The sequence below is a fragment of the Belonocnema kinseyi genome, chromosome 9 (genome assembly GCF_010883055.1).
Source record: "Belonocnema kinseyi isolate 2016_QV_RU_SX_M_011 chromosome 9, B_treatae_v1, whole genome shotgun sequence".
NCBI classification, from domain to species: Eukaryota; Metazoa; Arthropoda; class Insecta; order Hymenoptera; family Cynipidae; genus Belonocnema; species Belonocnema kinseyi.
Window position 1 is genome coordinate 25,186,488 of NC_046665.1, and position 14,023 is coordinate 25,200,510.

Genomic DNA, 14,023 nt, shown 5'->3' on the forward strand with positions numbered 1-14,023 from the left:
GAGGTTCAGAAAAAAGATGAAATAATTTTCAGTGAAGTTCCTACCAAAATGCAGTACCTAAACGTACTTTATTGCACTCTAATACATTTCCCAAAGTTTCAGTTCGATATTTTATTTACAAAAAAAGTTCTTAGGTTCAAAAAAACATTCAGTGAACTGAAAACTGTCGTCGGTAATATAGGTATTTAGCTGTGTCACATGCCCTTAAGAAACATAATTGAACCTCTCTCGATGAAAAAGAGATACGCGTGGATTCAGAGAGCTGCGTCCTAGCGTGGGAACTCCGAGTTAAGTGTGGAAGAGATACAGAAGTATGATAAGCACGCCTCTAAGGCTGGGGTTTTGGAATTCAAAAAGAAAAATTGTTCTTGACCAATGATAGTAGTAAGGTATCACATAGCTTAACAAAAGCTTGAAAAAAAGGGTTGATTGTAATAGAAATTTTCTGATAGCATGGAAGTACAAGCTGCATGTCAAAACACCAAAGAAAATGACTGCTCTTCTCTACTGACTCTACTCTCATCCGTACACCAACGAAAGCCGAAGACAGTGAGTAAGCCAAATGCTTCAAGATCAACTAAAATTGCAAATCTTAACCAATTTTTGTCTGCCTTTTTTATTTTCTCGTGATAATATAATAGCTAATATAACAAAATTTCGTTTTTTCTCAACCGACTTCAATTCGGCGAACCTGAAAAATACCCATAAGCAATGCAAAAAAACCGATTATTATAATATTCTTTTTTGCGTTTTCTGCAAAAAGTAACAGGCAGGCCAAAAATTGTACAGGCCAAAATCAGTTTATTTCAATAACACCGAATAGGTCCAAAAATAAATTAATTACAATTTCAATAATTTTGGGAGATACAGCTTGATTTTTAAAAAGTATTTTATTAACAATATTCAGAAAACGATTTGACGCCAGGGAACTTGACCGCCTGTGTTCGGGGGAAGGGGAGGGGGAGATGCTCGCCCGAGTCAGGTCAGTTCACCCTCACTCCCTTCTAACACTTTTCCTGTTCCCTTGGGTTTTCTGAAAATTTGAGTACCATCTTTGGATGAAGGCAAGACTCTCTTTTCTCTATCTTACGATGCGTTTTACTCTCTCAAACTAATGAAGTTGCCATTCAAATGTAAAGCTCTTGCTAACACCTGACTTGATTAGGAATTTGTTATGAAAATTTTTTATCACGTTTTTTCATTATCTATTTCCTGTTTTTTATACATCAGGGCATCTTGCAGTAACATAATTATCATAAAATCTTAGTTACTTCATTGTTTATTAAAAATAAATAAAATCGTGAGAATGATTGATTCGTATTCTACCAGGGTGGCCGCTGAACCGAGAAATGGGAACTTTTTTGAGACCGGGAAATGACAGTGAATTTATTTATTGCCCATAAATTGTAGACATTTTTTAAATAAAAATCTGCGTCCAAGTTCGATTTCAATAGTTTTTCAAACAATTAGCTGAATTGTTATCTTTTTCAATTGAGCGTCCGAATCGAATAATTCGATGAGCGCGCGAAAACGAGTAAAAGTATTGCCTTACAATATTGTCTCATTGAAAGTTGTTTCAACTCTAAAGGACCCTCGATACTTTTTGTCGGCGAAACTGAAAAAACGTGGTTACCGATCTGTATCAATTTGCAATTTAAAATGATTAGGGAAAACCACCCTACAGTAGATAATGATTTTCAGTAGATAATCTTAATTAATTGCAAAACTAACAAAAAAGTTCATTATTTTTGTTGTGATGATATTTCAGCAAAGGTACTATATTTCCTGCTGAAGTTTTATTGAAATTTTATTATTAATTAATTTCTAAGAGCAAAAAATTAATTTTTAACCTGAAAAACAAAATTTCGACTCTTCTTCACTCATACTTTTTACCTTAATGAAACATTCTTTTGGCATGTTTATACATTAGAATTGAAGCTTGAAGTTTAATGAACAATGAATATTGATACAGTGCGTTCTTTCTTTATTCTTTATGAATATTTGAGGATTTTTTATTAAAAATTACATTTTCCCACAGTAGATAACCAACAGTCGATAATTGAATCTGTTTAAAAAATGCCATTATCAAAATTGGCAGCTCTGCGACTTTCTCGCAGTTGTTTTAAGTTTAAGATTGTATTTGTTTGTTTATTTTGATTTGTGAAGTTTTTAAATTTAAGTTAATGTAAATAATAAACTGAAAAAATAGTGTAAATTATTAGTTTTGAAAAGCACGTCAATTTTAATTGTGTCTTATGGAGTCTTTAAAAAAAGATATCATTTTTATGATTAAGGTATGTAAAAAATTTGCATTTTTCTGTCATCGCAAGTCAGGTTAAATGGTATGAAAATTTAAAATCTCGTACCAATCGTACCAATCTCACGGAATATCAGAACTAAAAAAAATATCCATAATTTAAGCTTTTGTAATTTTTGTAAATTAATCATAATTTCAACTATCATGTACTTAATAAACTTACTTTAATTGTAATTGCTCTAATGATTAATTATAATTATCGAGAATTGTGTATTCTGTCGTGCCCAGAAGCAATATCAGAAACAATTAACTATTGATGGGCAGAGGTGTCAAAATCGTACCCTTGACCAGCTTTATTGAAAGTGATTAATAAAGCTAATTGAGTAATTTCGTGATACTTTTTTCTGTTAAAATTTTAAATTGAATATGTAACCTTCATTTTAGAAAGCAAATTCTTTTATTATTTGTAAGAACTGATGCAGTTAATTGTTGTTAATTTTTTTACCTATCTACTCTAGGGTGGTTTCCTCTAAACAATTTGCAGTTTTAACTTTTTTGTTCATTTTGTAGGCACCGCTAGGGTATAATGCGTGGGTTTACCTATTTTCAAACACTTTAAATAATATTTATCTGAGTAAAGACGGTTTATATTTTAAAAAAGAATTGAATTTGGGGAATAAATTTTTTTAATTTTTCATGATTATTACTAAAAATACTTGTCTGATGAAAGAAAAACAGAAAAATAGAAAAAAAGTGCCGTCTCGACATTCTCTACAAGCCTATATTAAAAATAAATCAATTTTATTACTTTTAAAATTGTCGTCCAACATGACGTTCGGACAATAATTTTACCCGTGTTCGCGCGTTCAGCGAGTATTTCGACCCTGACGCTCAATTATGATTACATTCAGTATACAATGCGTTATTCGTAAAATCTTCTAGTTTAAAAATTTTCCACTTTCGATTTTCATTTTGAAGCGAACATAAATAATTTAAAGAGTTTTAAAACGCAGTGTTAAACACTGAAATAAGTAAGCATTATAAGCGTTTGAAATTGAAAATATTTAATAAAGAACTAAATCCGTCCAAAATGTAAGAATTTCCACCATGAAATAGAAAGCCTTGAATCGTTAAAATTTCAAACAGCTTTTAAACTTTGAACGTTACAATTTTAACAATTTAATTGTAAAAAAGAATCTGGAAGGTTTTAAGGAATTCGTTTTAATTTTGCAGAATTTTTATCGTTTTAAAAGATATTCTTTAGTTCTAAAAATATTTTTAAAAAAATAATTAAAAATGTGGAAAAATTTTAAAAAACACGTAGATTTTTCAAATTTTTTAAATAAACTTTTGAATCTTTTAAAGAATTTTTTAACTGTTTAAAATAAAAATCATGAAACTTATAATTTAAGATGTTTTCAGTTCAGTGGGTTTATATTTGTGGAATTAAATCTGAATCTTTGAACTGTGCAATTTCTAAAAGTATATATTGTTTAATAGAATTCAGCTGATGTAATTTGTATATATTTTTAATATATTTGATTTTTTTCCTCAAACAGGTAGAATAAGCGCTATTTTTCTGCCCACAGAGCGGCAGTAAAATATCACTTTATTGTACCGTGACGAGCGGAACGTAAAGCGACAGAAAGGAGGAAGATGATAGTAAGTGAGAAAGAGAGAGAGCGATACTGGAACAGAAAAAATGACCGTTTGAATGACTGCTTTAGAGTAGTTTCATCTCTCATTATTATTGTAATTGTACAAGGAGCGGAAATAAAATGATTTTCCTTCCCCTTCTTGGGCAATTTGAGTAATATAACTCAATAAACATGAAATTACGTTTGCCTACAACAAAAAATAGAATATGAGTGAATCATTCTAGTGCTTTTATTTATTTCTAATAAAAAATGAATGAACTAAAAGTTCATTCATGAATCTATGCGTAATTATTTTAAATTATGTACCCCTGCTCCTCTCAGATCAGATTCGCCACTTGAGTTGTGGGGGAAGAGAGAGAGAGAGAGTACTACTATTTGGCTAGGCAATCCGTCGATTCTGACTGCTATTATGCAATCAGGGGAAAGGGTACACGACTGTCTTAAAACCCTTATTTTTTATTTTATTATTATTATTTATATTATTTTATATTTATTATTATATTATTTATTTCATTCTGCATTTTTCAGCAATATAACTTCTTGTTACATGAATATCGTTAGGAATTATAAAAAATGCTGGCTTTCAACAATAATTTTGAATTTTGCAACTTTTAATAAATGCAGTTACGGCGTTCACGAAATTCAAACCTTCTTTATCGGGGTTGGATATAAGTCCGGAAAATTCCACAAGTGCATACAGGACCTCTCCGAAATGATGACTGCTCGCGATACATGCCAGTCAACGAAGCTGAAAGAGGGTGCTTAAATGGAAATAAATTATAACAAGCTAAACAGGTGTTAATGCGCGGCACTATACTCAACTCTCCCCTACCTCATTCTAAGAAGCTGAAAACCTTGGAAATTTCAGAAAGAAACCAAAACTTTACAGCATTATTTTAAGAGAATATTGTTATGAATAATAATATGTTGTTTAAACTATTATTTAGCTGAAGGTTGTACTGCAGCGAGATTAAGTGTTTACATTGTGGTATAACTGTGCCCTATCCCTTCCCATTGCATTTCAATTCCGCTGCCAACTGCACACGATCAAAATTAAACGGCTTTTAATTCCTATTTCAAGCGAATTTTTTATTATTTTATATAGATATTGCGTTCTAAATTTATAAAGCCTATTCGTGGACCATATAAATGAATAAAATTCTTTAATTTCGTTCTTAAAAATATCGACAATTATACGCATAATTCTTGGCAATGTCGCGTTCGCTTTCTCTTTTGCTCTTATGCTTACTGCTTCATTCTCACTCACTCGTTGCTTGTACTCGGTATAGCAGCGTTTTAATGGAGACTGAATGGTGAACTGAACGTATGGAGACTGAAGAGAAAATACGCCCGTGTATGTGAAAGCGACGTTGCCATGATTCTCGAGTACAACTTTTCGTTCTACATTTAAAAGTTATACTTCACAGTATACTTGATTTTTACGTCGATCTTATTATTACAAAAAATTTTTTCGGAGGATAGAAGAGTAAAAATCCACGTGCTGCCATAAGAGCCTATGTATTTCTACTCAATTTTTAAAACTTATCACTCGACATCCAGCGATCAAATTTTTTACAAGTTTAACAAGGTGGCGTAAGGCACCATAAGCTACATGTATATCAATTTTTATCAAATTCTTATCACTTGGCTCTCGTTTCAGTACAACCTTAACTTGAATTGATTATTGTTTTACTCTGACTAAAAAGTTTAAAGCTAGTTGAAAATTTCTGAAAAAACCGCGACTTTCTAAATTTCTTATAAGAATAAAATTGCTGAAAACAATAATAAATTGTTTAAATAATTTATGTAAACATCTAATTAATAAGTAGAAAGTAGTAATTTTGTATATTCCAAACAATTTGCAATTAAAAACTGTAAAAAAATCATAAACAGCGCCAAGAACTCGCAAAACATAGCAAAATATCGTAAAATAGCAAACTCAAATTTTGGAAGAGTACTTTTCAATTTTATTCAAAGAAATGAGCATACATGCCAAAAAATATTGCTGGACTTTAATACTTACGGTCTTATCTGTCAGACATTGTTCCATGGATTTCTTACATCTTCGAATAAAATGCCTGGGTAATGTTGTACATTTTGGACCCTTTTTCTTTATATATATTTTGTATTCTGCTTTTTCATTTAGATCATCGACTAACATGGATTCATCTTCGTCACTTGTCGGACTTTTATCAGCCATTATTCAGATCTACAATTTAATTTAACTCATATAAACGAGATTTATTATTCAAGTCGACTTATTGCTAGTCGAAACCAGCAGTGATTGCGAGTGGCGCTGTTGCGGCAGCCAATCAGAGCTTACTATTAAATGAACTGTTTTCTCGTCGTGCTTTGACAGTGAAATATTTTTCGCCTCTACAATGGATCCCTCTGACTCCCAATTTGCTCTTTTGCAGTTTTTTTCTTTAATTTTAAATGCTTTTAAAAGTTTTTCACATAACACACCAAACCAACAAAAAATCCTAACAAATGCAAAACAAAATCACTCGAACTCAGTGTCGACGATGCCACAAACGTGTCGTTGTACGAGGTTATGTGATGAAACGCTCTAATTGGTCCTCTGACATTCAACGCGAGATTACGCGAGACGGTTGCGGCGCGAAAAGTTGAGTTGAACCAACTTTTCGCTCTCGGTTACTTGCGGCTCGGCGCTTGCGTTGCCGCAAGCAAGCAATATTTGAATTTTCGATTTTTTAAGAAGGACACACAATAATATTCAACAAGTATACTAAAGCCTAATCAAATTTGTCAATTATTTCAAAAGTTATCCTGCTAAACGGCCACATTCGCAGAAACCTCTTTTTCGGTTTCAGAAGGTCTCAAAGCGCGGACATATGATAAAAAAAAAGAGGGGGAAGGGTCATAATTTTACACAAATCTAATACCTTTTCTGATGAGAATGTAAAAATACCACGCATCCTATCAAATAGTGATCGCTGACAAATTTGTAGATCTTTTTTGAACGCACACTTTTTCTTGATTCATTTTTTTTCGTACTCAAAAAATAATTATTAAACAAATTTGTAGATCTTTTTTTAGTACAATATTTTTGGAAAATCATCTTTTTGCGTATCTTGTATAGTTTGACCGCAAAATGGAATTTTTTATTTTTCATTTTTTTTGTGCGATAAAAATTTTAATTTTTGAAAAATTCAAAAAGTCGTTGTGATAATCGGGTAGGGTGTTCAAAATTCAACGTTTTTCCTCAAATGGCATGTTTTCATCTCGTGCGTTGTTTGGCTTAAAATGTTCATTTTCGTTTTTTTTTTGGAATTTTATAAATGCTATAACTCCTGTAATTTTTTTAAAGCAAAAAAAGTCATTATGATAAATTGGTCGCCTCTTGGAGCACTACTAACAACCGTACATGGAATTTTAAAATCTGAAGAAAGTGGACTCAAGAATTTTTTTAATGCACTCACTTTTTGAATTTTTATCCACAATGTCTGGATAACGAATTTGACCTTCATTTTAGGACACTTGAAGTGTGTACATAAGTTCCCATCCCAATCTGTCATTTTTTCCGAAAGTTATCGTGCTGAAAAACTAAAAATCGACAGACACAGATAAACACATATACATAAAGACAGACACTTTCACAAAAACCTGTTTTTCGGGTTCAGATGGTCTCAAAACGTGGACATTTGACAAAAACCGGTGGTTAAATTTTACACAAATCTAATACCATCTAATGCCATTTTCCGGGAAAACTATATATGAGATATTAAAAAATGTTAGAAAGCAAAATTATTCATCTTAAAAAGATGAACAAATTTTCTTGAAACCATTGTTTTTGACTAAACAGAAATTGTTCATTTAAAAAGATCTACAAATTTGTTGTGAATCATTTTTATAAGACAGTCACTAAATCTCAAGGTTCGATAGTTTGGTTTTTAATTTTAAAAGTTCTAGGCAAACATTTGGGGGAAGTATGATGACCGAGCTTAGGCGAGCTCAAACTTGCGTCGACGCGAGTCGCGGGCGCAGCGCGTTATGAAATTGTGCCCGTGCAGGGGCAGATTTCTTTATTCTATTATTTATTTAAACAATGAAAGTATATAGACGCATTGTAAAAACTTGGTTATTTTTACTCAAATCTCAGAACAAATAGTCCCTTTTCCAGATCTATTTGTACAAAAAAATCCGAATATTTGTACCAAAATTTCGGTGCCCGTTAAAAAAAACTTCCAGTTTCACTCGAGCCAAAAAATTTAACTGGGTTATGCATTTTGAATTGAGATAAGTTTTAAGCCAACAAAAACGATTTGGTAAAAGATTACGTTTGGGTTGTAGAAAAAAGGCCTGAAGCCGCCTAGCCTAGCGGCCCTAGCGGACGTACTTCCTTAGAGTTTGCACTCTTCAGCAGTGTCTTCAGAACGTGGGATTTTTCGGCCCCCACCACTCTCCCATCTGGGAGCGACTCATTCAAACGTAGCGTGTCGGTGAGTCGGCTCTGCTACATGTTGCGTAGGCCAGCCTTCTGTAGAGCCGAAAATGCACGAGCCCGAGCCCCCCCGACTTCACGATTCGTTTTCGGTGGCTGACTGGCTATTTGGAGGAGTTTTTAAGTAAACTGAATTTCGCAGGGTGCCAAGAGAATGAAATTTCAGGCAATTTATTGCGCAATTTGGTTGCACATTTAAAACTGAAGAAGATTTTCAAGCAAAATCAGAAACTTAGATTTTTAAAGAATTCAAACATAAACTTTAGAAACTTTAAAGGAATTCCGAAAGATTTCAAGGAGGTAAAACTGTTTTTCTTAAAATTCCTGGGAAAAATTGAGAAGATTATGAGTCAATTTTTTCACATCTTGAATTAAGGAACATAATTCTTATTAGGCCTTCTCGTGAAATGTTGTTACACAATTTTTAAAATTATATGATGCTTTAAAAATCTACTTTCAAATTTGAGTAAGTTTAAGAGATATTCAGAAATTTTAAAAGGATATAAAAATAATAAAAACTTGTAAAGGTTTTTCAAGAATTTTGTAAGTTTTCATGAAAATGAAAAAAATATTTTAGGTTCCTAGAAATAATTAAAATAATTTTTTATTTCGAAAAATTAATTCTATAGGAGATTATTTTAAAGCATTTCAAAACATTAAAAAATAGTTCAAAAATGGTCAAAGTATCTGAAAAAGTTTAAAGGCCATTTTTTTTAATTTTGAAAAATAAAAAAAAAATCAGAAAAAATTTGAATAATTTTTATAGATTATAAAACCTGAGAAGATTAGAAAAAAAAAATTATTTTCCTAATTATCATGTGAACATTTTGAATGATTTTTTATTCTAAAAAATGTACTTTAAAAGAAAATTAAAGAAGATTTTTAAACACATCAAACAACTTCCTAAAATTTCGAAAAAGAGTGTAAAGAGCTTTAAAATTAACATTTTTTAATTCGATAACATTACAAATTAAAAAAAAATGTAAATAATCGAGTAAATTAAATAAATATTGAGTAGAATTGATAAGATTAAAAAAGAATTTAAGCTTCAGAAGAGTTTTAGAAACGTCGGATAAACTGATTTAAAAAACTTAAAAACTTAAAAATTCTTGTAGAAGAATAAGAAAGATTCGCCTGGAAATTGTGTACAATTATCAGTCTTTAAAATTAAAATGATTTCTTTTTAAATTACTTTCAGCACATTTATTTTCAAGCAGAATCCCCGCCTTTAATCGCAAGAGGTTCAATTATTTTCAATCAGATTAATTAATTACATAAATTTTGAAAATTAAAAGAAGATAACTTGGAATAAGTTGAATGAGATTTAAAAAAATTGTATTTTAATTACACGTAAAATTTGTTGAATTATTTCTAAAAATTTAGAAACATTAAAAATTGTAATATTTAAATACACTTAACATTTAAGATTTTTATATTAAATTTTGATAAGATATGATTGATATGTATGCAAAATGAAAAAATAATATTAAAAAGTCGATAAACGAAGGACTTTCAGATAATGAAAGATAATGAAAGAAACTCCTGGGAAATAAATGTAAATAATTGTTTTGGAATTAATTCTAACAGAAAATTGAAAAAAGATTACAAAACATTTTTTATTAATTCATAAAATGTTTAAAAAGTACGTAAAATATGTTTACACAAAATGTCGTAATTTTTCCATATCACTTAACTTTAGAAAGATTAAGGAACATAATTCTTTCAAATTTGAGTAAGTTTAAGAGATATTCAAAAATTTTGAAACGAATTAGCATAATTCTTTATTTCAAACAATTCATTTAAAAATACTATTTTTAAACATTTAAAAACATTGCGAAGGATTCCAAATATTCTTAAAGCATCTGAAAACCTTTAAAGGCATTTTTTGTAATTTTGATTATAAGGAAATTTTTTTCTACATTTTGAATGATTTTTTAAATTTTTGCGATAAAAACTCAAGAGAGTTACCAATATCTTATAGAGTTTGAAACGTTTTAAATATATAATAAATTTTCCTAATATGTTTTAAAATCCTATAAATTAAAAATAAAAAGTCTTTAAAATCTCCTAGCATCTTTTCTGACACATCTGATATATTCGAAAATCTTTTTTTTTTTAATTTTCTTAAGAATCTTATAATAATTATTTACATATATATTTTTTTAAACAAACTGATAATACTTATTTTCTTGTATATGAAATCTTTACAAAATCTTTTATGCTTTAAAATACTTATCTCAAAATTACAAAATTTAGCTTTTAAAATTTTATTTTAATTGTAAAATAATTGTGATTGGAAATTGGTTGTAAAGAATTGTAAAATAAATCCAATAAAATTTATTTTATGAAGAAATATCTTATGATTATAAAAAGAGAAAAAATTGTAAAAGTAAGTCTTGTAACATTTTTATAACCAATTAACATGTTTTTAAATTATTTTTCCTTGATTCTGGTCGAGGGTCATACATGGTACAAAAAGCCGTCGTGAAATTTCAAATAAAAACTCTACTCTCTATACATTAATTTTTTTAATTAAAAATAATAATACTTTTATAAATATTGCCAAAATTTATTTGAATATGATACACATTGATTTTTATTTTAAAAATTCCTGTAAATAGCTGGTGTTTTACCAAATTTTAGGATATTTGTGTACCATGTTTAACCTTAGGGAATATATTTCAGGAATAAAATTATAAATATATATCCATTAGTTAGTAAAAGGCTTATGAAGTATCGCCTTTCAAATTATAGTTGAAGTTGAAGAAATAGATATTTCTCTTATCGTTTTTCAGTATATGATTTTTCACTAAACGTGAAGCAGATTGAAATACACTTGAAAAATAAAAATAAGAAAGTTCAAAAATTCATGAAGTGATTAAAGCCTTAAATAGCATGAAAAGAGATGTATCAAAAAACAACCTAGAGGACTTTAAATGATTTTATTTTATTGGATTTAAAAAAATATTAGAAAAATTCGAGTCTTTTTAAAAGATGTTTAGAACATTTAGAAGTTTGGAAGATATCAATGAATATCTTATACATTTTGGGAAATTTTTTGAGTTTTTTAAATATTTCTAATACGTTTATAACAAAATAAATTCCAAAAAAATATTTTTAACTTACTACATCTTTCTTAAAATTTAAAAATAGCATTCAGGATGCAAGAAACTTGACTTACATAATCTTCTAAATTTTTCACAGAATTTTAAGAAAAATAATTTTATCTCCTTGAAATCTTTCGGAATTCCCTTAAAGCTTCTTGAGTTTATTTTATTTTATTTTTTTTTGAAATCTTTGAAAATCTACATTTCTAAAAAATTTAAGTTTAGAATTAGATTTGAATCTCTTCCATTCTTCTAAATGTTCCTTGAATTTACTGGATTATTTACGTTTTTTAAAATCTTTAATCTTATCAAATTGAAACATTTTGCTTTGAAATCTTCTACACTCTTCTTTTAAATTTTAGCAAATCGTTTGATGTGTTTCAAAATCTTTTTGAATTTTTTTTCAAGTACATTTTTTTAAATAAAATTTATAAAGAATTTCCAAACGATTATTAGAAAAATAATTTTCTTTTTTTTTCTTTTCAGACCTTCTAATCTTCTAATCTTTAAGAATTATTCCATTTTTTCCTGATTTTTTTGCAAGTTTTAATTATTTTTTAATAGTTTCAAAATTTCTGAAAATCTAGTAAACTTATTCAAATTTGAAAGCAAATTTTACAAACCAACATAAACATAACAAAAAATGGTACAACAAAATTGCTCAAGAAGGCCTCATAAGAATTAAATTCCTTATTTTTTTAAAATTATATAATATAGCAAAATTACGAAATAATGTTAAAAAATTGTGATCTTTTTTTTTAATTTTCTCTCAGAATTCATTCCATTCCATTTTTAGTTGAAAAATAATGTTTTAATTGAAAATCCAATTATATGTTTAAAAATTGAACTATTCTGTTGTAAATTCGATTGTGTGTGTGTGTTTCAAAACATTTTTCAGTTGAAAAATCATTACTCTCATCGAAAGTTAAACTATTTTAAAATTGAAAATTTTTAAAATAACTGTTTTTGTTGATAATTTAACTGTTTTGTTGAAAAATCGATTTTTTTTATTGTTGAAAAAACATTTTCTTATACTAAAAATGTAACTGTATCATTTTTAGTTGAATTTTTTTAGTAGGAAATTGACCTTTCTCAGTCAAAAATTCTTCTTTTTTGGTAGAAAATTATTCTCCATGTTTAAAAATTCATCTATTTTAATCAAAAATTCATTTCTTTGGAAGAAAATCCATTTTTTGGTGAAACTTCTTTTATTTTGATATAAAATGGTTAAAAGTTCATATACTTTTTTGTAAATTTATCTATTTTGTTAACAAAAATTTTTGTTCTTTTAAAATTGATTTCGAAAATTGTGAATTTCTGTTTTCGGTAGAAAGTTATTGGGTTGAAAATTAAATTATTTGTTTGCAAATTTAATTTTTTGCTTGGAAATTTAAACATTTTGTGGAAACTCTGATTTTTTGGAGTTGATCATTATTTTTCAATTGAAAATTTATCTGTTTAATTTTTCGTTGAAACATTATAATTTTAGTTGACAATTAATTTCTTTCGTTGAAAATTCTATTTTTTATCTGAAAATTTAATTAGTCCATTTTTGATCGAATACTTATTGTTTTAGTTTAAAATTCGTTTCTATAGATGAAAATTGATCAATTTTGTTGACACTTTTTTTTCTTAAAAAATTTTCTTTTCAGTTATAAACTGATCTTCTTTGTTGGTGAATTATTCTTCTTTGAAAATTCATTTTTTTTAGATAAAAAATTGATTTTTTTTGTTGAAAATTCGCATTTATTTGGGTTTAAAATTAAATTTTTTCAACGGCAAGCTTCAGTATAAACTACACTGTTTAAGTTAAAAAACATATTTTTTAAATTAATTTTTTAGGTTGAAAATTTAACTATTTTGTCGAAAATTTGTTTTTTATTTGTGAAAAATCAATTGTTCACTAAAATTATGACTAAGGCATGCAGAACAAAATTTGAAACATTTTAGACCCAGAAGTCTTGTCTCCTATATCTATTTACATAAAGTCCATTATATTTGCCTCTTCGCAATAACCATAATGGTTCTAAGGTAACTCAGGATTTCAAAACCTGAATAGATTTGAGGAGCAGCTAGATCGTCATTCGTAAAGTCGGGAGAGCTCGGGTTTCTACTCGTGCATTTTCGGCTTTACCCGAGGCCGGGCTTCGCAGCATTTAACAGAGTCGACTCACTGACACGCTGCGTTTGAATGTGTCGCTCCCAGATGGGAGAGTGGTGGGGGCCGAAAAATCCCACGTTCTGGAGACACTGCTCTTCAGTCCAGAGCTGCCAGATTGTGGATGAAATTTACCCCCACCATACCTACCGTTTGGGAGCCGCAAAACAGAAAGTGCATGATTACCACTATGAGTTCGTATGTAAGCCGAAAATGCACGATTCGACCTCGGAGTTCTGCTGTACGATGATTGCCGATCTGAAGGCTTCGAAAGAATTCGTTGGTCTTCTATTTATATCTTGCTCCCCATTTGAAAGAAATTGAAGAAATTGGCGATTTGGATCTTTTGCGTGATTCTTAATTTCATGCATACGTCGA

General features: G+C 29.0%; 1 protein-coding gene across 3 annotated transcripts in view; it reads left to right on the forward strand.

The window, feature by feature from the left end:
* Positions 1–284: 284 nt before the first annotated feature.
* The window catches only part of LOC117180100, a 63,765-nt gene continuing 50,026 nt past the window's right edge, over positions 285–14,023 (forward strand). For 2 of the 3 annotated variants that reach the window (XM_033372420.1, XM_033372422.1), the window contains exon 1: positions 303–549. In XM_033372420.1, the coding sequence (XP_033228311.1) occupies positions 454–549 (96 nt within the window). In that variant the 5' untranslated portion in view covers positions 303–453. Of the gene's footprint in view, positions 550–14,023 lie in introns of all 3 variants that reach the window. The other variant, XM_033372421.1, reaches the window with a different exon arrangement.